At 39.7% G+C, this 23,390-nt stretch overlaps 1 protein-coding gene across 6 annotated transcripts in view; it reads right to left on the reverse strand.

The window, feature by feature from the left end:
- The window catches only part of MOSMO (modulator of smoothened), a 61,546-nt gene extending 38,425 nt beyond the window's left edge, over window positions 1-23,121 (reverse strand). For 2 of the 6 annotated variants that reach the window (XM_073792218.1, XM_073792219.1), the window contains exons 1-2: window positions 22,592-23,121; window positions 2,246-2,324 (exon numbers count right to left, since the gene is read on the reverse strand). In XM_073792218.1, the coding sequence (XP_073648319.1) occupies window positions 2,246-2,324; window positions 22,592-22,697 (185 nt within the window). In that variant the 5' untranslated portion in view covers window positions 22,698-23,121. The remainder of the gene's footprint in view (window positions 1-2,245; window positions 2,325-22,591) is intronic. The other 4 variants (XM_073792216.1, XM_033839329.2, XM_019921959.3 and 1 more) reach the window with 4 other exon arrangements.
- Between the last annotated feature and the right edge of the window lie 269 nt (window positions 23,122-23,390).

Below are 23,390 nucleotides of genomic sequence, written 5' to 3' on the forward strand. Positions count from 1 at the left end.
CAATGGAGTAGAATTGAGAGTCCCAAAACAAACCCTCATATTCATGGCCAATTGATTTTTAACAAGGGTGCCAAGACTATTCAATGAAGAAAGAATAGTCTTTTCAACAAGTGGTGATGGGACACATGTGAAAGAATAAATGTAGACCCCTGCTTCACACCATATACAAAAATTAACTCAAAACTGAAGAGAAATCTAAATGTAAGCGCTAAACCTTCTAGAAGAAAACTTAGGAAAAGACCTTCATGACAGTGGATTAGGCAATAGTTTCTTAGATATGACACCAAAAGCACAAGCAATACAAGAAACAATAGATAAAATGGACTTCAAAATTAAAAGCGTCTGTGCATCAAAGGATACCATAAAGAAAGAGAAAAGATAACCTACAGGACAGGAGAAAATATTTGCAAGTCATATGTCTAACAATGAGTTATCTTTTATAACTCAATAATAAAAAGATAATTCAACATAAAAATGGGCAGAGGATCAAACAGACATTTTTCCAAAGACAGAAGAGAAATGGCCAAAAGCATATGAAAAATGCTTACCATTATTAGTCATCAGGGAAATGCAAATCAAAACCACAATGAGAACTACTTCATATCCACTAGGATGGCTATAATCAAAAACACAAATAACAAGTATTGGTGAGATATGGAGAAACTGGAATCCTCATACATTGTTGATGGGAATGTAAAATGGTGCAACCACTTTGGAAAACAGTCTGTCAGCTCCACATAAAGTTAAAGATACGATCCAGCAATTTCACTCCTAGGAAAGCAAGAGAAATGAAAAGGTATGTCCACATAAAAATGTGTACATGAATGTTCACAGTAGCATTACTCATAATAGCTACAAAAGGTAGAAACAACCCAAATGTTCACCAACTGATGAAATGCTGAATATTTAGCTTATCTATACAATGGAACATTATTTGGCCATAAAAAGAAGTGAAGTACTGATACATGCTATGACATGGATAAACCTTGAAAACATTATAGTGAAAGAAGCCAGTCACAAAAGACTACATATTATATGATTCCATTTATATAAAATCTGCAGAATAGGTAAATATATAGAGATAGAAGGTAGATTAGTAGTTGCTTAGGGCTGGGATAGTTGGTGGGGGGTTAATAGCTTCAGGGTATAGGGTTTCTTTCTGAGGTGATGAAATGTTCTAAAATTGACTGTGCTGATGGTTGTACAACCCTGTTAATATACTAAAAACTGTACACTTTAAAGGGATGCACTATGTGGCATGTAAATTATATACCTCAATACATCTGTTTTTTTAAAAAAAGGAGGAAGAGAGATGGAAAATATAAGCTCTTCATGATCTAGTCCCCATTTCCCCACCATCATCTGATACCACTCCTCCCTTCAAACTACTGTTATCAGGCACACTGAGCTTTCAGGTTCCCTAGATATAACTTTTTTTTTTAAACCTCTGAGGCTTTAAACTTGCTTTTCCTTCTACATGAAACATTCTTACATTCTTCCCTTCTTTGGCCAATTTATTCCTTAGATCTCAGGTTGGATGTCATTATTCCATGTAGCTAGCCATTTCTAACATTCCAAGCCTGAATTAGAGGCACCCCAATGCACTCCCACAGCAATATGCATTTACTACTATTTCAGCACTCTTCTTACTGAATTCCAATTAACTGTTTAATTGTTTGTAGTTCTCACTAAAACTGGGTCTTATTTATTGCATCGTGCTCTACAGTAGGTAAAAAATACTTTGCAAAGAATGGAATAAACTAACCATAAGCCAGAATCACTTTTGTGATCATTAGTCAGCTCAATAGAATACTTCAAAAAAAAAGACCTGAACTACTGGAAATATTTAATTGTAAAGAGAAAAGCACTGGCGCGGGCTTCCCTGGTGGTACAGTGTTTGAGAGTCCGCCTGCCGATGCAGGGGACACGGGTTCGTGCCCCGGTCCAGGAAGATCCCACTTGCCGCGGAGCGGCTGGGCCCGTGAGCCATGGTCGCTGGGCCTGCGTGTCCAGAGCCTGTGCTCCGCAAAGGGAGAGGCCACAACAATGAGACGCCCGCGTACCGCACAAAAAAAAAAAATCACTGGCGCACAATTTGCCTAGAAATATGCATGAAACACTTAATGTTCCAACACTCTAAGTTTTCAAATGGAGAAATACTGACCTGCCTTAGCTGGTTAAGCTTTATACAGATATACACGTTTAACATGACTGTTTGGAAAATACAGTTTTGATTTTCACATACTTTGACTGTATTTGAATCTTTTCCTGTGGTGATGCATGATAGGTTCTGAATCCCAATGAGTATCTATCCACAGGTAAGTCTGCAAAATAAAAGACCCAAGAGAATACTAAGGCTCAGAGCACTCACCAGTTCTGAGTCTGGGTCAAGTTTGAATAGACAGTATAGATTCCATATATATGGAAGATTATAACAGTTCCTAAAAGAAAGAGGTTCAGTAGAGTAAAAGGTAAGTAAAAAAGGAAAGAGTCACGGATATAGAAAAACTAGTGGTTACCAAAGGGGAGAGGGGCAAATGAAGGGTATGGGATTAAGAAATATAAGTCTAGGGCTTCCCTGGTGGCACAGTGGTTGAGAGTCCGCCTGCCAATGCAGGGGACGCGGGTTCGTGCCCCGGTCCGGGAGCATCCCACATGCCGCGGAGCGGCTGGGCCCGTGAGCCATGGTCGCTGGGCCCGCGTGTCCAGAGACTGTGCTCCGCAACGGGAGAGGCCACAACAGTGAGAGGCCCGTGTACTGCAAAAATTATATATATATATATATATATATATATATATATATATATGTCTAAAACAATGTGGTGGTGTCCTTTGTATAGATTTCTTCTAACTTAAGAACGGACTTCAGAAAAAATTTTGCTAGGAAACGTTCTGAATCTGGGGGGTTGGGTAGAGAAACATGGGTTTATGGGGAAGGAATCTGAGAAAATGGTCTTTTTAGCCAAACATTGTTTTGTGTGAAGTTGTTTAGCAATCCTGTAATTTAGAAATTTCTATGAGAGGTCCAAATAACTGCTGAAAAGCCTTTAAGAACACAACAGCATTTTCTGTCCAGAAGATTTAATTGTCTGAAGTTCCAAGTCAACTGATTGCCAAACTACATTTTGGTGACACAATGAAAGGAGAGGTAAAAGCTTTAAAACTGGAAAGGAGATTGAAGAAAGGAGAATTTTCTCAAACCATAAGATCTATGATAATGACATTAAAGTATGTTAGATTTTTTTTTCCGTAGACAGATGATAAGGCTAGAAGACTATAAATGTCAACTCAATTAAGAAAGAAAAACAGGCAACCCTGTTTCATGTTATGAATCATACATGTATCTAACAGCCTTGAAAAAGAGTACTTTTGAACTTGTAAGTATTTAAAATGCTAGGAATGTACATTAAACAATCTGCCTTTTATAACTTTTAAAAACATGAACATTGCAGAAAGTGTAAAGGAAACAATGCTCTGATCATATACACTCATCCACATATACGATAGTGAGGGAGTGCTAAGCAGAATGTAAATGTAGAACACGAAATATATAATTTATCACCTTTGGGAAAATAAGGTTTTAGAAAAGGAAAAATTAAAGGAAATATGACTGAGAAGGTTATATATAATAATTCCTAAAAGAAAGAGGTTCAGTATAGTAAAAGGTAATTAAAAACGGAAAGAGTGGGCTTCCCTGGTGGTGCAGTGGTTGAGGGTCCACCTGCCAATGCAGGGGACGTGGGTTCGTGCCCCGGTCTGGGAGGATCCTGCATGCCGCGGAGCGGCTGGGCCCGTGAGCCACAGCCACTGAGCCTATGCGTCCGGAGCCTGTGCTCCGCAGCGGGAGAGGCCACAACGGTGAGAGGCCCGTGTACCATTAAAAAAAAAAAAAAAAAAAAGGAAAGAGTCACAGATATAGAAAAACTAGTGGTTACCAAAGGGGAGAGGGGCAAATGAAGGGTATGGGATTAAGAAATATAAGCTGCTATGTATAAAATAGATAAACAACAAGGATATATTATATAGCACAGGGAATTACAGCCATTATCTTATAATAAATTTTAATGGAATATAATCTGTAAAATACTGAATCAATATGCTGCACACCTGAGACTAATATAATCAACTATACTTCAATTTAAAAACAAGTTGTTTTAGAAATAAGTTTAAGACACCCTTCTGATATTTACAAAGTATTAATTATTATGTGCTTCTGATGTTAGGATCCTCTCTTTTTTTGGGCCATGCTGTGCGGCACGTGGGATCTTAGTTCCCTGACCAGGGATCCAATCCGCACCCCCTGCATTGGAAGCATGGAGTCTTAACCACTGGAACTCCAGGGAAGTCCCGGAGCCTCTCTCTTTAAAGTCCAGGGACCAGCAGCTTATCCATGACATTGCTGAAATGATTATAATCAAACAAATATCATAACTTCTACTACTTAAAGCAATTGAGTAATCACAATAAAGGAAAATTACATTTGTATGTATGGGTATATATGTATATGCATGTATGTGTTTGGTGTAATGCTTATATTCTGAAACTGAGATAAGAAGGGAAAACTCCAGTAGTTTAATTGATAATAATTTTTATTGATAGTCAACTACATTCTTTGTATTTTCTGCATAAAAGATATACAGCTCTTAAAATGGATGGGCACAACCTAGGAAAAGAACTGAAATCAATAATTTAGAACTACAGAAATTTAATGACATAAAATATGATAGACTTTAAAAGCTGAAACTGCATCCAGATGTTCTTCCAGAAAGTTATGGTTAGCTAGCCATACTAAAACTCCTGGAGACTGTTCTTTGTTGTTTCAGTCAGACAAGAATCTCCAAACGAATACAGAAATTTTCATACTGAGACAAAGGAACTGAAGGCAAGGGCTTGAGGCAGGAAACAAATTAGAAATTCAATCTTCTTGTCACTGCACAAGTAGAGTAGATATTTGGCATCTGTCTTTCTCATTTCCCAAACAGAATCTCAAGTGTTTGGGTTCAGAAAAATCTGGTTTTGTCCTAAACTCTCCTTTAAAACCTTGACATTAGAATAAAGGGTGCTCAAAATAAATTTTGTTTCCCTATCACTCATAAATCTGGAGGAGGAAAAAGGATAAATAATAATAGCTGTCACTATATTCTGGGCACTTATTTAGTGCCATTCATGGTATTATTAAGTGCTTTACCTATGCTCATTTAATTCTCAAAACAATACAAATGAAGGAACTGAATTAACAGGCTAAATGAATAGGTACCAGCATGAAAAAGGTCTGATTCGACACTGTGCTCAAAGTTTACTATTTAGTAATATTTTGGTAGAACAGTTTAATTTTTTTGTATGTTTGTCCAGAGAGTTAAAACCTTAGAAACATCAACAAAGAGGTCTCATAGACCCTGTTTCCACAGACAATGGCACAATCTCCACAAACAACTTTGCACAGGAGATACTAAATTAATTTTCTCCAGGTGTTTAGAAACTCAGTTAATCCAATAAAAGACTATAACACTATTTTACTTTCTTAATTCTAATAAAAAGCAATTTTTAAAAATTAATCTGATTGCCAACCTTACTTCCTTTTAAAATTATATTGAAATTCTGGGCCTAGATCTTCTGGACAATTTCTCTGGTATATTATTTAAAATTACATTTTAAAGCCATGCACTTTAAAGATAGTAATGCATGAGTGATTAAAAAATAGACTGAATTCCATTTTGATTCTGCTAATTCAAGAAGTTCTTTAAATTCTGTAATTTATTTTAAAAGTAAGTTTGGAGATTTACAACACGAAGTACTTTAAGCAAGATCCAACTAAATTCTTGTACAGTTTAATTCTTCCTATCATTTTTACTCTGCAAAATCTCAAATAGCAGCTTGTGTACTCAAGTTATTTACATATTTTCTCCCTTAATCATTCGCTTTTCAAAGGACAGAGTTCATTTAACAACCAGTTATTATGTCTTTGTTTCGTTGCTATTTTTGTTTGCCTTCTTTAATGAATGAATCATTTCAAAATCACAGTTTATAAAGTGATACTTGTTTCTACTACCTCTCATGGAAAAAATGCACGTCCAACAATTGCATTCTTTATCACTCTCCCCGCTACATGTCTCACCACCAAATCCCCAAAAGATATGTTAAATTACAAATAGATATATGTCTTTAAGAAGGCACGTCTCTCATTTACAACTTTCAGGCTCAGTTATCAATAGACTATGCCCGTAAGTAATCATGACTTTGACACTAGCTATAATTCAGCAGGAGGAATGAGAATCAAGTAGGAGGAATGAGAATCAAGAGAAAGATGTGTCAGGCTACCTTAATTCGTAAAGAAAAGGGTGGGAAGTGTCACATACCCTTTAATTTAGGAAGGCAGATTTCAAAAAGGTAGGCATGATTGCACGGAATGAAATTCTTGAAGGAAAAGAGATGCGAGAGGTTAGGAAGCTCTTGAAAATGGGGTTCTGACTAATATTACAGATGATGCCAAGAAAAGGGAGGTACTAAAGAAACCAGGGACTCACCTGAACAGCAGCTATAAAAATAAAAAAAGTAGTACTGCATAAAGAACAGAGCATGGGCTTTTAAATCCAGTCTACCATCTAATTAAATGATGCCAAGCAAATCCTTCTCTAAATATGCTTCTTTTTCAGCAAAATGGGAATAACATTTCTTGTGAAGAGCTACTATAGGGGGTTTGCTAAGTTCAATATTTCTTTGCTGGTCTCTTTGCCCTTAGGCTATATACTATTAAGAAAGCACTATGTTCAAAAGTTACTTAATTCTTTTTTCCTTGATAGTTACATTATCAATCTGACATATAGTCAGGCTCACTGGTTTCAATTTGTATTCAATACTAGGATTTACTTTCTTGCTATCATTTTTAATTTATTTTTTTGAATATGTGACACACACATGTGGTTCAAGCAAAGCGTCCTCTTTGCCCTTCATTACAGTAGTGGTACTATTCTTTATATAGGGTAAAAATTTGACCATTTGTCCACGGGCTAGAATCTATATTCTAGTATGGTGACATTTATATCTATAACCTAAAACTACATAGCATTTATGATCAATTTTAAAATAACTGCCTATGGCTACTGAAAAGATTATAGCAAAGAATCTTCAAAAGTTAGTCCCATTAATTTTAGTTGACACACAGTGCTACGTGCCAAGCACTGTTTTAAATACATGAACGTTTTAACCTTCAAAGAGACCTCTGAAGTATGTCGGCCAAGATCACGCTGCTAGCAAGTGGTACAGGTAGAATTTGAATCCAGACTCCAGAGTCTGTGTTATTAGCCACTTAACTATAATGTCTCCTGCATCCTAACCAGTCACACAGATGTTCTTGCCATATGGGGACTACAGAATTTAAACCTTTTCTGGCTTACCTTAAAAAAAAAAGTGTGACTGGGCTTCCCTGGTGGCGCAGTGGTTGAGAGTTCGCCTGCCGATGCAGGGGACACGGGTTCGTGCCCGGGTCCGGGAAGATCCCACATACCGCGGAGCGGCTGGGCCCGTGAGCCATGGCCACTGGGCCTGTGCGTCCGGAGCCTGTGCTCCGCAACGGGAGAGGCCACAACAGTGAGAGGCCCGCATACCGCAAAAAAAAAAAAAAAAAAAAGAAGTGTGACTTAGGAAAATTACTGTATCACAACTTTTCCCATTATTAATAAAAATTTAAAAGATAAGCAAATATGGACTAAATCTCTTTTGATTTCTCTCATTCAATTAACATTTATTAAACACCTCTGGGAGATAAAGTGAATCAATTTGCTCTCCTTCCTTCTCCAAATCCCACTGAAATGACCCAAGCAATATATATGTAGAAAAATTCTATAACAGCATGGGAAAATGTCAACAACAAAGCAGAATCACTAAAGAATTTCTGGAATGTAGAAAAGAATAAGTTCACAGAAAAGGAGTAAGTGTCTATGTTGCTTATAATAATACAGTTAAAAGACAGTCCTCTTCCTCAGAGAAGTGGATGGATTTTCCTTTTTAGTTGTTTAACTCAGAAAAACCCCAAGCTCAGAAGATTGGAGCCCTCAACCATAGTAGAGGGCTTTGGGTGATATCTAAGGGGATACAAGAAGTCAGTGGGAACTGCACCAGTGTCCTGACCATTTGGGATGGCTGATGACATTTGCCAGCTAGACTTTTTCACCTGGGTGTGAACTGCTTGAAGTCAAGGTGGAGATTTGCCACATCAAGTTCCTAAAGAGGGAGGGCAGAGGGCAGTAGGAGGTGATATATGAGGGATAAAGTATTTTTGTTAACTCTAGGCTAACAAAGAGAACAAAAGCACCGGCCAACAATTTATAGAGGTAAAAATTAAAAATAAAAAAAAAACAAAAGAAATAGCACAGTAGGGAAAACCCATAATGCACCCAACCCCCCTGATAACTCTGAAGACATTCACAATAACATTAATTAAAATCTTAAAGGGGGAGGGATAAATTGGGAAATTGGGATTGACATATATACACTACTATATATAAAATAGATAACTAATAAGGACCTACTGTATAGCACAGGGAACTCTACTCAATACTCTGTAATGACCTATATGGGAAAAGAATCTAAACAAAGAGTAGATATATGTGTATGTATAACAGATTCACTTTGCTGTACAGCAGAAACTAACACAACACTGTAAATCAACTATACTCCAATAAAAATTTTAAAATAAAATAAAACTTGAAAGTCAAAACAATAAAATAAAATGAAATCTTAAATACAGGGTGGTCCACTTAAAGCAGACATCTTACCGGCTACTGGTGTGATTGTAAATGGTTGATGGATGATAGCTACCTACTGGATGGCTAGTAGGCAGATACTAGAAATAGTCCTCCAAAGCTCTGGGGGTTAGTCCTATATCAGCCACACTTCAACATACATGAGTTTGTCTTCTGATCCTAACACATTAAATGTTACTGAGAGCGGGAGTCCTAAAGGTGATCTAACATGACTGTCTACATCTGTTTTAAATAAGATTCATTGCTATGGTTTTTTAAGTGATTCAATTAATGATTTTAAAACTTTAAACTCTCAAAGTAATTATTTTATCTACAGGATAAGAAAATATAAAGAGTTTCTCATTTTATGCTCATAATAAGCAAATGAATAGGACTGTAACAAATTATCTTACAGGCTACCTGTGATTATCAATCACCCTTTACTTTTAGAACTCTTTATACTTGGTTACTGACTTCAACTAATGAGGTCAGCGTCATGACTTATATACTTAGCTGGTTAGGGAGAAATCTACTTTAGGACGGCAGACTACATCCATAACCCACTTAGCAAATGTTAGCTAGAGTAAGAAGGTTGACAGAATATTAATGGTTTAGTATAATATGTCATCATTACTGGAAAATCCCCAAATACATGTTACCTTTGATATGCAGAACAGAACTTGTATAAAAACATTTAAATAGGCTTCCTGGTACTTTTTTCTCTTAGTGCACTAAGGTGGAAGGAAGAAGGCAGCAATCCAGGTTAAGCATCAGGGGCATCGTACAGCGTGTATGGTAAAAACGATAGGGTCAACCAGGTCTAACACAGTGATACACCCTAGTTTAAAAGAAAATCAGGACTTCCGTGGTGGCACAGTGGTTAAGAATCCACCTGCCAATGCAGGGGACACGGGTTCGAGCCCTGGTCCGGGAAGATCCCACGTGCCGCCAAGCAACTAAGCTCATGTGCCACAACTACTGAGCCTGTGCACTAGAGCCCGCGACCCACAACTACTGAGCCCACGTGCCACAACTACTGAAGCCTGCACACCCAGAGCCCGCACTCCACAACAAGAGAGGCCACCACGATGAGAAGCCTGTGCACTGCAACGAAGAGTAGCCCCCACCCGCCACAACTAGAGAAAGCCCGTGTGCAGCAACGAAGACCCAATGCAGCCAAAAATAAATAAATAAATATTTTTTAAAAAAATCAGATTGCTTTTGGTGACTATATGATGGGCAAATAGCCAATTGCAACATTATATTTTATGTATCACATGTGATTAACAGATTAATCCATTTAGTTGCTTAACAACAGCTATCTATCATAGGTGACTGTACTGTGGTAGGTGTTTCAGGTATATTAACTTTGACTCGTACAGCCACTTTGCAAGATAAGAGGTATTATCCCCATTTATAGATGAGGAAACTAAAGCTCAGAGGCCGAACAACAAGTCCAAAGCCACATAGTTGGGAAATGGCAGAGCCAGAATTTGAACTGATTTCTGGCTTCACCCCCATACTCCTTTCACTATAACTTTCTTAATAAAATAATTTTCTAAGAATTCAATGTATCATATATACCCACTTTTATTTTAAATCAAGAGATGGGATTCATGAGGGTGAAGGAGGAACACAGAACTATTTTTTGGTTGGGGAAAATAAAGAATAAACATTTAGGTAATTTTTCAAGCACAAACAAAACATCTACAGCAAATCCTAAACTAGAAGCCAAGTTTCAATGGAGGTACTCCTCAAGTTAAAAATACTTAATTTGTACCATTTTGTACCCCAATTGGCATAGAAAATACTGTTTTCCTCCTCCTTCCATCCATTCACAGGGCCCCTCAACAAACAGTGACCATACTAGCCAGGACTCACGGCCCCTCCCATGGAGGTTGAATGAGGAGCATTGGATCTAGCCTATTCTGTATCACTTTGCTTCCCCATGGAGAGATCATTTATCCATTACAAGTTCCTTATCTTCCCCATGTCCACTCACCACCACCATGCACCATACATATCACATGCACATTCATGCACTCATACCAATCTTCCTCATCTCCACTGAGTTAATTATATCTCAGGTTATTCCACTTCAGGAAATCTCTTAAACATACATTTTCTGCAAGTCCTTTTTCTTCCTTTGACAGGGCAATTTGTAAGTAAAAAAATGACCGAAAATATTGTTGACAAATGTAAGAAGAATCTCAGTGAAGCACCTATATCACACAGAAGAAATGTCATAAGTTTTAAAGTCAAATTGACAAATTAAAGGATCAGAGAAATAAGCCACCATTTCTTATTCCTTTTTAACTTTTTAAAAGCTATTTATTAGTAATACAACTGTATTGCTTTCTACTATTTTTTTTTGATGCAGAAGTAAATGTTTCAGTTATAACATGGCCTTACAGACTTGCTTAGGAATCTAATTTCTGTATTGACCCAGAGAAGCAACTAATCAACCTACAAATTAACTTTCATCTTATAATATCTTTTCAAAGTTGGGAATAACTAGATGGTTGCTGGACCTTACTTTCCAAAATAAAAACCAACTGATAATCTGTCAAAAAAATTAAGAATGAATTTTGTGGACATGCAGTTATTGAACAAAAATTTGGCATATGTAACAATGTAAGTATCGTGTTTGTGAAAATGAGATAAGACAACTAGGAATGCCAAATAGTCCTCTTTCCTGACTAGCTCCTTTCTGCTTTGATATTCGAATTCTACTCTCACTTCAAACATAACGTCTAAACCAAAATCATCACTTTTGCCCTTAAAGCAGCTCACTCTCCAAAGTTCCCAGTTCTATTCCCTACTCCAGGTTCAAAATCTTAGTGTCAACCATAACACTTCCTCTTTCCTACCATGTGCAAGCTTGGTGTGAGTGCTACCTAAGGTACGGAGACCAATAAATTTCATGCCCTGTTCTTAAGGAACTTTAAAAATCTACATTAGAGGGACTTCCCTGGTGGCACAGTGGTTAGGAATCTGTCTGCCAATGCAGGGAACACGGGTTTGAGCCCTGGTCAAGGAAGACCCCACATACCATGGAGCAACTAAGCCCGTGCGCCGCAACTACTGAAGCCCGCGCCTAAAGCCCGTACTCCACAACAAGAGAAGCCACCACAATAAGAAGCCTCCACTCGCTGCAACTAGAGAAAGCCTGTGCACAGCAACAAAGACCCAACGTGGCCGAAAATAAATAAATTTATTAAAAAAAAATCTACACTAGAAAACAGGGCAAGTAACACACATATAACCATGATATGGATACGCTACCATGAAAAACATGCAAGAGGGAAAAATCACTTTAGGTAGGGGATCAAAAAAGATTTTTATGAAGACAGCAGTTGACACACGCTTGGAAGATGGGTAGGATGCTGATACAACAGGAACTGCGAAGAGTGAGAGGGCATTTCAGACTGAGAATAAACAACATAAGCAAAGATTTAGAGATGAGACTATAGATCGTATTTAGGAAACATCAAGTAACACAGAGGGGCTGGAATGTAGATCCACATAGGGAAAATGTAGGATCTAAGGTTGGAAAGGTAAGCAAGAGCCATATTGTGAAGATCCTTGAGTGAGTGCCTTCTGTGCTATGGCAGATGAAGAGTCACTGAAGGTTTCTGTTTCAAGCATATGCAGTGGTTAAGAGCCAGGACTCTGGAGCTAGAGTTCCTGGATTCAAATCTCAGCTCTTCCACTTACCAGCTATGTGACCTTGGGCAAGTTACTTAATTTCTCTGTATCTCTGTGGGGCTAACAGCACTTAGGGATGCTGTGAGGATTAAATTAGTTCATACATGTAAAGTGCCTAGAAAAGTATCTGTCATAAAGTAAATGCTATATAAGTATTTGCAATTATTACTATCCTTATCCTTTAGAAAGATAAATTTAGCAGCGATGTATAGAAATGAACTGAAATGGAAATTTCCCTGTCTTCTATATATGTTTACTCATGCCATTCCACTTTCAAGCACTGCCCAAGTCTTCCTAATTATTTAAATACCATCATTGGTACTTCCCTGACGGTCCAGTGGTTAAGACTCCGTACTCCCAGTGCAGTGGGCATGTGTTCGATCCCTGCTCGGGGCACTAAGATCCCACATGCCGCAGGACGCGGCCAAAAAAAAAAAGAAAGAAAGAATTGAGTTTCATAAATACTCATCATTAAATGTATAATCTATTAAGCTCAAATTCTACCTCCTCCTCAACCACCTGGGCAGAAAGTAGTTTCATCACCTATGACACTTATTTCTTATGTATATAACTTTATCTTCCCAAACACAGTACAGGTTCCTCAAGGATAAAATACTTTTTCATTTGCTTAAAGGCAATCCCTCAGAATATTTAGTACAGTTCCTTACAGACCACACATACCTTAATAAACATCTGTTGTGAGACTGTCTGGAATAAAGTACAGTGGTATACGAAATATCTACGGGAAGATTTACAGAATACTCATAGTAAATTAAAGATTTATTTTATTAAAATGGATGGTACTTTATAAATGAAGTGGTCATATAAATGAAATGGCTTTGGAAATCTCTGCCTTAATTTGAACATGTCCTATCTATTTTTGAAAAAAATTTCTATTATTATAGCTGAAAGTAGACCCAATAATGTTCCATGTGAATAACTTACTGTGAATAGACCACAAGTGGGAAGACCTAGTGAAATTCTCCTCTCCCATTTTCTTACTTGACCCAACCAACTGCATTTTCTTTACTCTTTTTAAATCTCTAACGATAGCAGTATATGGTCTCTGGTTGAACAGATCTATATTAAAAGTCAGCAGCTGCCTTTTTGCTCAATATACACAACAGCAAGTGTCAAAATACCAAATGTGACCTTTTATTTATAGCAAAGCTAGTATAAAGAGACATAAAAAGTGCAGTCTTTTCCTCCCAATTAAAAAAAAAAATTCAGCAATTCAAAGAAATGTTTGCTTCAAAACTGAAGTCATATACTGAAACTTCATGTAAGCAAATTATACTTGCTGGTTTATATATACTCATAAATACATGTAAGTATCATTAATAGCAATACCCAAATCTTTATTTTGTCAACTCTAAGGTAATAAATCCCAAAGGACTACTGCATCCTACTTGCCCATGTCATATTCAGTAAGGATATGTAATTTAGCTATAATTTACAGCTAATGAGAGAATACATAGTAAAGTTTACAGAGGTATATTATTGAAAAGTGATTTTGATCCAGATATTTACTTTTAGGTACCTTGATTTTTAAGGATCCTTAGGTTCCCTCATGCTCTTATCTAACCTCTCTAGCATTTCAACAATAGCTTTGCTAAATATTACTTTTTCATCAGTCTACAGTCAATAAAGAATAAAATAATGTTACCACTACCCCCAACCTGTTGTTACCAGTGGACCAGGTTTTATAAGTATCAAACTTTTCAGCAGCTAGCTGCTAGTTGGGCAAAGAATTCTAAAAAGTACTTGGAAAAAATGTGTAATTTCAGTGCTTGAAAATAAAACATTCTGACAGCCAAAAAGATATGAATGTCATGTTTACATAAATCATCATAAACAAAGTTATAAATATGAAATTTATACCTATACATTGTCATTGCTGTCACTGTACAACCTAATTTCTTGGGTTACTTAGAAGATACAAAACAAAGTCACTATGTAAACAATTATCCATTCAGGTTGCACGATTAAGCTCTTATTTATAATTCAATAATAACAATTTCATAAACAGTAATACTTTACTACATGTCTAAATTTCCCCTATAAGATTATGTAATATGGCCCACTGCTTAAGTATGCATTGAAATGGGGTATGAAAAAATTCAAAGACTCACAGTTGCACTGAGGAAGCTAATGACAACTAGAAGAAATTTTATGCCATAAACAAAAACTAAATTTTCAGTTGTACTATTTGCTATTGTACAGTTGTACTATTTGCTATTCAGTTGTACTATTCTATTAAGAAACAACTATCTCATATATTTCAAACTCATTTTCAGCCTTTGAGGTGAGACTAATTGACTCTCTATACTCCAACTGTAAAGCTTTACAGACCACTATATCCCTTTAAAAATAACTTCCGGGACTTCCCTGGTGGTCCAGTGGTTAAGAATCCGACTGTCAATGCAGGGGACACGGGTTCGATCCCTGGTCCGGGAAGATCCCACATGCCACGGGGCAACTAAGCCCATGTGCCACAACTACTGAGCCCATGCGCCTAGAGCCTGTACTCTGCAACAAGAGAAGCCACCGCAATGAGAAGCCCGTACACCGCAACGAAGAGTAGCCTGCCACTCACCACAACTAGAGAAAGCCCGCACGCAGCAACGAAGACCCAGCACAGCCAAAAAAAAAAAAAACTTACGAAATAAATGATTTTCACAGTGCGCTGCAGATATTACTCTTAATCTACAGAAGAACAGAAAGTTGGGGTCTGAACCTGCATAACAATTGGAAGTACTGCAAGAGGTATTAAGTACATCTGAATGATATAATTTTTATTAATAAAAAACCCTCAACGACAACTTGTCTAAGATCAATTACATGGCTAGCAAATAGTGGGACTGGGATTTGACTACATGTTGATTTAGCCCCCAAAGCTGTGAGCCCTTTCCACTATGCCAGGCTGCCTTTCATTTAGAAAACTTCTTTAGTCTGTTCCAGAAACATATAAACCCAATGCATTCCTTGGTTTTGGTACTTACGTGTATCCCATTAAGCTTATATCACCACTACAACTGACCTCAAAGTCTGTCTTCCCAGAGACCTCCCTCCCCCAAGTAGGACTTCAGAAATATTCAATACAGACACATCGTGTTGCCTTAAATCTTTTTTAGAACAAGGCAAGATATAAGTAAATAAATAACACAAATAATACAAAAGGGAAATATTTTTAAACTCAGATGTTTTGATCTTTCATATAATAATACTAACATTTGAGCATTTGCTATGTATTAGACCATGTGCCAATTCTTCATATGCCACATTTTATTTTCTCACAAGCATCCTCTGAGATAAATATATCATCCCCATTTTACAGCTGAGAAATCAAATTACATGCCCCAAATCATAAAACTCATAAAAAGGGAATCCAAGAATCAAATCTAGATATGTCTGACTCAAATCCCATAGGACCATTTTACTACACTGCAACTCCAATACAAACTCAATATTTATGAGGAAAGGGGTTAAACAACAACACTATTTTAGGACACACTAAGCTGAACAGTGGAGGACTGACGTATACGACTCCTACTATGCCAGCTTTGAAAGGGGCTCAGGCAGTCGAGTGAAGAAAAATTCAACAAGTCTGGTTGCGTCTAATAAATGCAACAGCAGTCATCACTCTGTAATATCTTTTTCGGAATTTCCTTCCTCTTAGATTTTTCCATTCTCTCATGGCTTCTGTCCATGTTCTTGGTCCCAAATTCCCCTTCTCCAAACTTTTAGGCCAACTAGCTTACACCCTTCATCCTGAAGTGGCTACATCTCTGTTGATAATGGTAAAAACAGAGGCTTTCTGGAACTAAGGTTGTAAAGGGAATAAATGCTTTGTTCAGGAAATATAATCTCATATTGGAAAATCTGGCCTATGCTGTGAAATTCACAGTATTATAAGTGATTTCAAGTTTCGAGTATGACCTGTGAGCAGTGTAAAAAGACTGGCCTTTGATTTTGGGGGTTCTTTTTGGCTGTACTGGGTTGTGGCACGTGGGACCTTCCTTGAGGCATGCAGGATCTTTCATTGTGGTGCGTGGTCTGTTCGTTGCAGTGCAAGGGCTTCTCTCTAGTTGTGGCGTGCGGGTTTTCTCTCTCTAGCTGTGAGGTCTTTGAATTTTTATTCAAAGTTCTTATTTGATATGTTGAAATAAATAATACTGATAATGCTACTTTTTAAAAAACCAAGGAGGACTTCCCTAGTGGCGCAGTGGTTAAGAATCCACCTGCCAATGCAGGGGACATGGGCCTGAGCCCTGGTCGGGGAAGATCCCACATGCCGCAGAGCAACTAAGCCCGTGCACCACAACTACTGAGCCTATGAGCCATAACTACTGAGCCTGTGTGCCACAACTACTGAAGCCCATGCTCCTAGAGCCCGTGCTCTGCAACAAGAGAAGCCACCGCAATGAGAAGCCCGCACACCGCAATGAAGAGTAGCCCCGCACAGCAACAAAGACACAACGCAGCCAAAAAAAAAAAAATCTTCCATTAAAAAAAAAAAAAAAACAAGGAAAAAATTTTATACCCCTTTACCATTATGAAGAAATGTTATTCTTGGAAGGCAAAGAAATTTACTGGCCCAAATTTCCATCAACTGATGAATGGATAAATAAACGGGGATATACCACACTAGTTGGCAATAAGAAGAAATGAACTGCTGATACTTGCTATAATATGGATAAACCTTGAAAATGTTATGCTAAGTGAAAGAAGCCAATCACAAAAGACCACAAATTGTATGACTCCATTTATATGAAATGTCTAGAATAGGCAAATCTACCAAGACAGAAAGTAGACTGACTAAGAACCAGGAAGGTGGAGGGTGATAGCTAAGGCATCTGGGGTTTCTTTTTGGAGTACTGAGAATATTCTAAAACTGACTGTGGTGATGGTGGCACAACTTTATGAATATACTAAAAGCCACTGCACTGTATACTTTAAATAGGTGAATTTTATGGTTATGTGAATTATATCTCAATAAAGCTGTTTTTAAAAAAGAAATTTACTGGAAAAAGACTCAAAAGGCCATTGAAAAAGTTTTGTTAATGCTTTTTAAATTAAAGAAAAGCACAATCTCAAGATTTTTGCCCTCTTAGGTAACCCAATTATGTCCTTCTCTGTAAGTCATGTCCAAGATGATTAACAAGACAAAGTTATAGATAGGTTTGTTTGTTTAACAACTGATGTTACAGAGCTCCTTCACACCAAACCAACTTTGTGATTACTGAAGTTGTCACAGTTCAGGAGAAAGGGCTTGTTATTTAACAATTTTCTAGTATTTAATAAACGGGTCTGCTTGGGAAGCTTGTAATTTTAATGCTTTAAACCAAAGACTCCCAACTTGTAGGCTAGGATCTACCTAAAGATCTTGAACTCTTATGTGATAGATGTCAAGCCCACAGTCCCCTATCTGAGGTTTACCAGCATTTCCTGTGGAGAGCATAGTGAGTAACAGAATGGGAAATGAAACCCTCCCCACAAAGTCTTTTATTTCCCCAAGCATCTGCCAGTCTTTGTACTTGAGGAAAAAGAAAATTCTTCCTTGCAAAATGCCAGCCATATCCTGGGTTTCAACCAGGTAATGCTTTTTTTCCCATTTCTGATGTTTCTATCCATGAGGGGCGGGGTAGAGGTGTGGCTGTTAGAATATTTTAGCTTATCTGCGTCCCCTCACTCAATCCTTCTCAGATCAGGAGGAATGACTTCATCTGACTGACAGTTCAGGAGAAAAAACTGGGCATAAGTGGTCCAACTTTTTGCCCTTGGGAGCAAGTTGCCTAAAGGGAGCATTCATCTCTTCTGTTCTTTCATGCTGGAAGTCTTATAGGGCAGGTCCCAAGTCCTGCCTGGGATTGGACAGTTAAGTCTGTTCAATTTTGAGGCCCAGTAAGAGGAAGCGACTTGTCCAAGGATATAAGCCACATTCTCCAATATCCTCTTTATCAATAATATTTTGGCTCCTAATTATCTTATTCTTTTTTTTCTCAATTAGTTCAGAATATAAGTAGGGAAGAGGGTGTTATTGAGACTCCTTAAACACCCTAACATCCAATCTAAACAATTTTAAAAAGAAAAAGAATGAGAGTAAAAAAATAAATAAATAAGGTGGCAGTCATTATATCTTTAAAAGTTTGTGCATAATCCGCAAGCTATTAGAACAAACTCAGGAAATGCTATCACACACAGATGAAAATTAAAGGAACACGCTTTCTCTGTATTGGGGCCAGTACTATAAAAACTGCTGGTATGAAGCACGGTCCATAATATTATGGTAATATAGTTTATTAGTTGGGATTTTAGGAAGTTCTTCTACTCAGCTTTTTGTTTTAGGATATTTCATTTCCTTTTGTGGTAGTTCAAGTAGAAGCTGAGGAGTAGAGACACTAGAATATGGAGATGAGAGACTGAAAGAGGAGAAACAGTGATGGAGAAGTCCAAAGCCAAGAGGGAAGACAAATTTATTTGACTTACACTAAGCCTGGCTATATTATTCTTGATGTTTCTTCATTTCCAAGAACATCTAATAAAGAAACTGTGCCAGTTCTCACAGTAATAAGTTCTGAGCTTTAGTTTCAAAATTGGAATTCCGACACCTGTTATAAACTAGAACAGCAATATAACAATATCTAACTTTTACTGAGCACTTCCTATGTGTCAGGCACTGTTCTAAATGTTTTACATGGATTAACTCAATCATCACAACAACCCATTGAGATGGATACTATTATTACCCTTATTTTACAGAAGGGGAACTATAAGGAGAGAGGCTAGGTAACTTTTCCAAAGTAACAGAGTTAGTAAGTGATAAAGTCTGGATCTGAATCCTAAACTTTCCCTTACTAGTTTACTGCAGTGGTTTTCAAACTACATTCTACAGAACCTTTCAGGCTCCAGGAGTTCTATTTTCAAAATATATTTTGTTCATTTAAAAAACTGCAGTAAAAACATCACAATCAAGACTTTTGTACAATGTATAATGCACCAAAGGGAATCAACACATTAACTTTTTGCTACCAGGTGAAGTCACTTTTATGCAGATCTTAGCATAAAGCTAGTCCTGTCACCTCTGAGATCTTAACTGAACTTCCTGTAAATGTTTCATTGATTTGGAAAGTATAACTCTGCACTGATTTTTTTTTTTTTAAACTCAAGACTGGATCTGTCCAGGTAAAAGTGTACAGTGAGCATACAAGCTCAAACACTAGGCAAAGTTCAGGTGCATCTTATCACAATGCAAAAGCACAAGAGTGAGCAAAGGAACATACCATACCATCTCATTCATTTTACATTTTGGGGGGCTTATTGTCTGACATATTCAGCCGCAAGAAATACGGGTTAGGGAATTCCCTGCCAGTACAGTGGTTAGGCCAAAAAAAAAAAAAAAGAAAACGGGTTAGATACGATTTTGAACAATTTCCCCCTGTTCTTACTATCTCCTCCTATTCCTCTTTCTAGCCACAGAATATTTAACTGAAGATATCTTGAGATGGCAAGGGAAACTGTTAGAAAAAAAAATCACCGCCTCCACGCCACTTCAGCCACACATCACCACTGTCACACTCTGGACCTTGTGCCCACAATGCCCTGCCCTTCCATTCTGCTGTATCAATCACTCCCAGTCAAGTCTTCAGCTCCACTGGGCCCAGGTCAACTATTCCACTGACCATATACCAACTGCTATTCAATGACCAATATACCAGCTTTTTCCCTTTTCCCTTTCACTCTTTATCCAGCTAAGATTTCATGAGCCATCATTACAATATTTTGACTAACACCCTAAACACCTTTGCTCCTCTGTCATTCTGTTGCATGTATCTGGCAAATCCCAACCCTGAATGAAGCCTTCTATTGGCTTTCACCACACACTGGTGACAAAGTAGTTGAGCACTACCAGAGACAGTCAACAAAGCAGATCCGTTATCACACTGTATGTTCACGACCACTGACTTCAATGAAGTGTCCACACTGCTAGATAATCCTACTGTCTCTGGTTGGCATGCTTTCTCTCACAACTATTTATTTATTTCAAACATCTTCTACTTCTTTCAAACCTTGGACTTCTGTCCCTCCCATCTCCAAGGCAACTCACAGCAGATGACTTTGCCTAATTTGAAGGAGTTGTATTCATCCTATTCTTGCTTTCTTTCAAATATAATAGAGCATAACATCTCAGGAATGTTATGCTATTACTTATCTCTCTCTTCCCTCTCTCAACTCTATCTTTCCCATGGACATTTAGTCTATTTTATACATTGGGATTCCACTTGAAACTTCTTTACAAAAAAAGATCTGCTAGAACAGTGAACCTCTTTGCCCCTAAGTATGTTAAGTCTCAAAGAAAGTCTCATAAAAGGAGTCATTGCACACATAATCAGGATAAAAACAACAACAGGTCATGAACTGGACATCACACATATAACTATAAACTAGTACTAACAATGACATCACCAGCATTTTCAGAAACAAAGCCCATAGTTTCACCAAATTCTAAATCATTGATATTTTCTTTATATGCTTCACAGTTTAAAAAATTGAGATATAATTAACATATAACATTGTGTATGTTTAAGGTGCACAAAGTGTTTGATACATTTATATATTGCAATATTACCACTGTAGCATTAGCTAACACCTCTATAGGGTCACATAACAATCATATATGCTTTACAATTAAGAGCTCTGCTAAGACTATATAGGCAAGAAAAGGAGCAGAAATTTTTAGAGTGTTATTTTAATAACCAGTAAATCTGACGGCATGATTTTGTGTTACTAGGTCTAGATGGGGGAGAGAACGGAGGAGGAAGCAACAAATGTCCCAGCCACAGCTTTTTTTAAGGGCTAAAAATATTGCAGGATAAATACAGAACCATAAGTAATACTTAAGAAGTAAGTTTGACAGCATAGTGATACATTCTTACAACAAATTATTCACGGAGGGAGTCTGACATTCCCACCCCCCATTATTCCCTTCATCTGCACTGAACAAGCAGTTAGAAAACAAGCTCATTCCTTTATTCCCATCAGCTCTCCTGGCAGCTGTTACATTAATTAAAGGTTTGGTCTCACAGGTCTGGGTGAGTGTGAGTGAGTGAATGTGTGTGGGAGGGTGGAGGGTGGCCCGAGCTGAGAAAAATCGTGCAAGGGCATTCACCTAGGATACCCTTCAGAAAGATGCCTGCCTCTTTCCTGAGGGCGCCACCTTGTCTCTGCTGCCCACAGCTCCGTGGTGTTACAGCAGGCACTGCTACTGGGCTGCCTGCAACTCTAATGTGTTATTTAATTTTGAAACTACTATTAGGATCGCTAAAGCGTTTTGTGATGCTCCATAAAATGAAGTTTATTATTAAGGTTATTACAGCTCCGGGGCCTAAAATAAAGCAAAATTATAACCACACAGACGTCAAAGGGAAACTCGGAAGCCACATGCATCTCAAACACTGCCAAGTGGGCAGGGGCTGGGCGGGGGCGCGGGCAGGGGGCTCTCATCCGGCGCCCTCCACCGGCACCACTGCTCCCGGCACCATGAACCCGGCCCCGCCCGGACCTCTCCCCCGGACGCCGCTTCCTGGGGAGGGGTGGGGGGACGTCAGCAGTCGGACCCGACTCCTCTTGGTCTCTCATCGACCATCAGCTCTCGGGTGTCTCTCACACTCCATAGGCTGCCTCGCTCCCGGCCCCCGCCTCCCCGGCGGGTTTCTAATTCCTCACAGTGCGCCTCAGTTTCCTCCCGTCTCCCACCTTGACTTTTGTTTGTTTAAGTCCAGGACTAAGCTCGTTCCTCCACGGTCCCTCAAGTCGCCGGCTGTCTCCCCTCACTCTCCCTCCCCGGTCCAGGACCGCCAGCCCTGCCCAGGTCTCCTCGCCCTTCCGCCACTTAGCACTCAGCCTGGGGCGCAGCTCCCCTCCGCCCGGGGGTCCCGCTAGCGACCCGCGAGTCCCCTTCGCCATCCCCTCTGCCCCTCGGCCACCCGGCCCGGCAGCCCGGATCGCCTCTCCGCCCCCTTCTCCTCAGGCCGGCCTCCGCCTCGCACCCTCCAGCCCGGTCTTCTCCTCAGTCGGGTCTCCCTTCCCCTCCCTTCGCCCTCAGCCAGTCCTCCATCCTGCCCCGCGCGCCCGCCGCTCACCGGCGGACTCCCCGGTGTTGATCCAGTCCGGGTTGGCGATGCTGGCGATGGCGAAGATATCGGCGGCCAGAAAGAGACATCCTGAGATGATGGTCAGTTTATCCATCTCCCCGCCCCGCTCCCCCCACCCCCCGAGCCCCGGGCAGGCCGCGGCCTCACGCCTCCCGCCCCATGGGCCGCCGCCGGGGCCAGGAGACCCCGCGCCGCCGCCTCGCGCCCCCTCGGCCCCCGCGCGCCGCTCGCGCCCTCCGCGCGCCCGGGACCAGCAGCCGCGGCGCGGCCCGCACAGCCGGAACCGCCGCCCGCCCCGGAACTGCTCGGCCCGCCCGCCCCTCACCCGGAAGCGAAGCCGCGGCGCTGGCGAGGCCGGCTCCGGGTCCCGGCCGGCGACGAACCCGTTCCGACCTCTCGGTCTTGCCCTGGCACGCGACCCGGACCCTCCGGCCCTCCCGCCTGGGGCCCCGATCCGCCCGACTTCTCCTCGGCCGCCCGCCTCGCTGTCCTGGACAGGGCAGGAGCCGCCTGTCTTCAGCAGGAGGCGGCCCCGAGCCCGCGGAGGGAGTCGGTGACAACGCCTTGTCACCTTGTGTTACCATTGCCTTTGCCCTATCTGTCAGCCCCGGGACTGCGCCTTTTAGGAAATGGCTATGGACACCTGCTGTGCGTCAGGCACTGTAGGTGTAGGTGCTGGGGCTGCTGGAGTGGACCTGTGAGAGAAAGTTTTCGTTCTTAGGAAGCTTACCTCCTGGTGGGGAAGAAACGGAAACTGTTAAAAACTGATCTTTAAAATAAAAGTAAT

The sequence above is a fragment of the Tursiops truncatus genome, chromosome 15, assembly GCF_011762595.2.
Source record: "Tursiops truncatus isolate mTurTru1 chromosome 15, mTurTru1.mat.Y, whole genome shotgun sequence".
NCBI classification, from domain to species: domain Eukaryota; kingdom Metazoa; phylum Chordata; class Mammalia; order Artiodactyla; family Delphinidae; genus Tursiops; species Tursiops truncatus.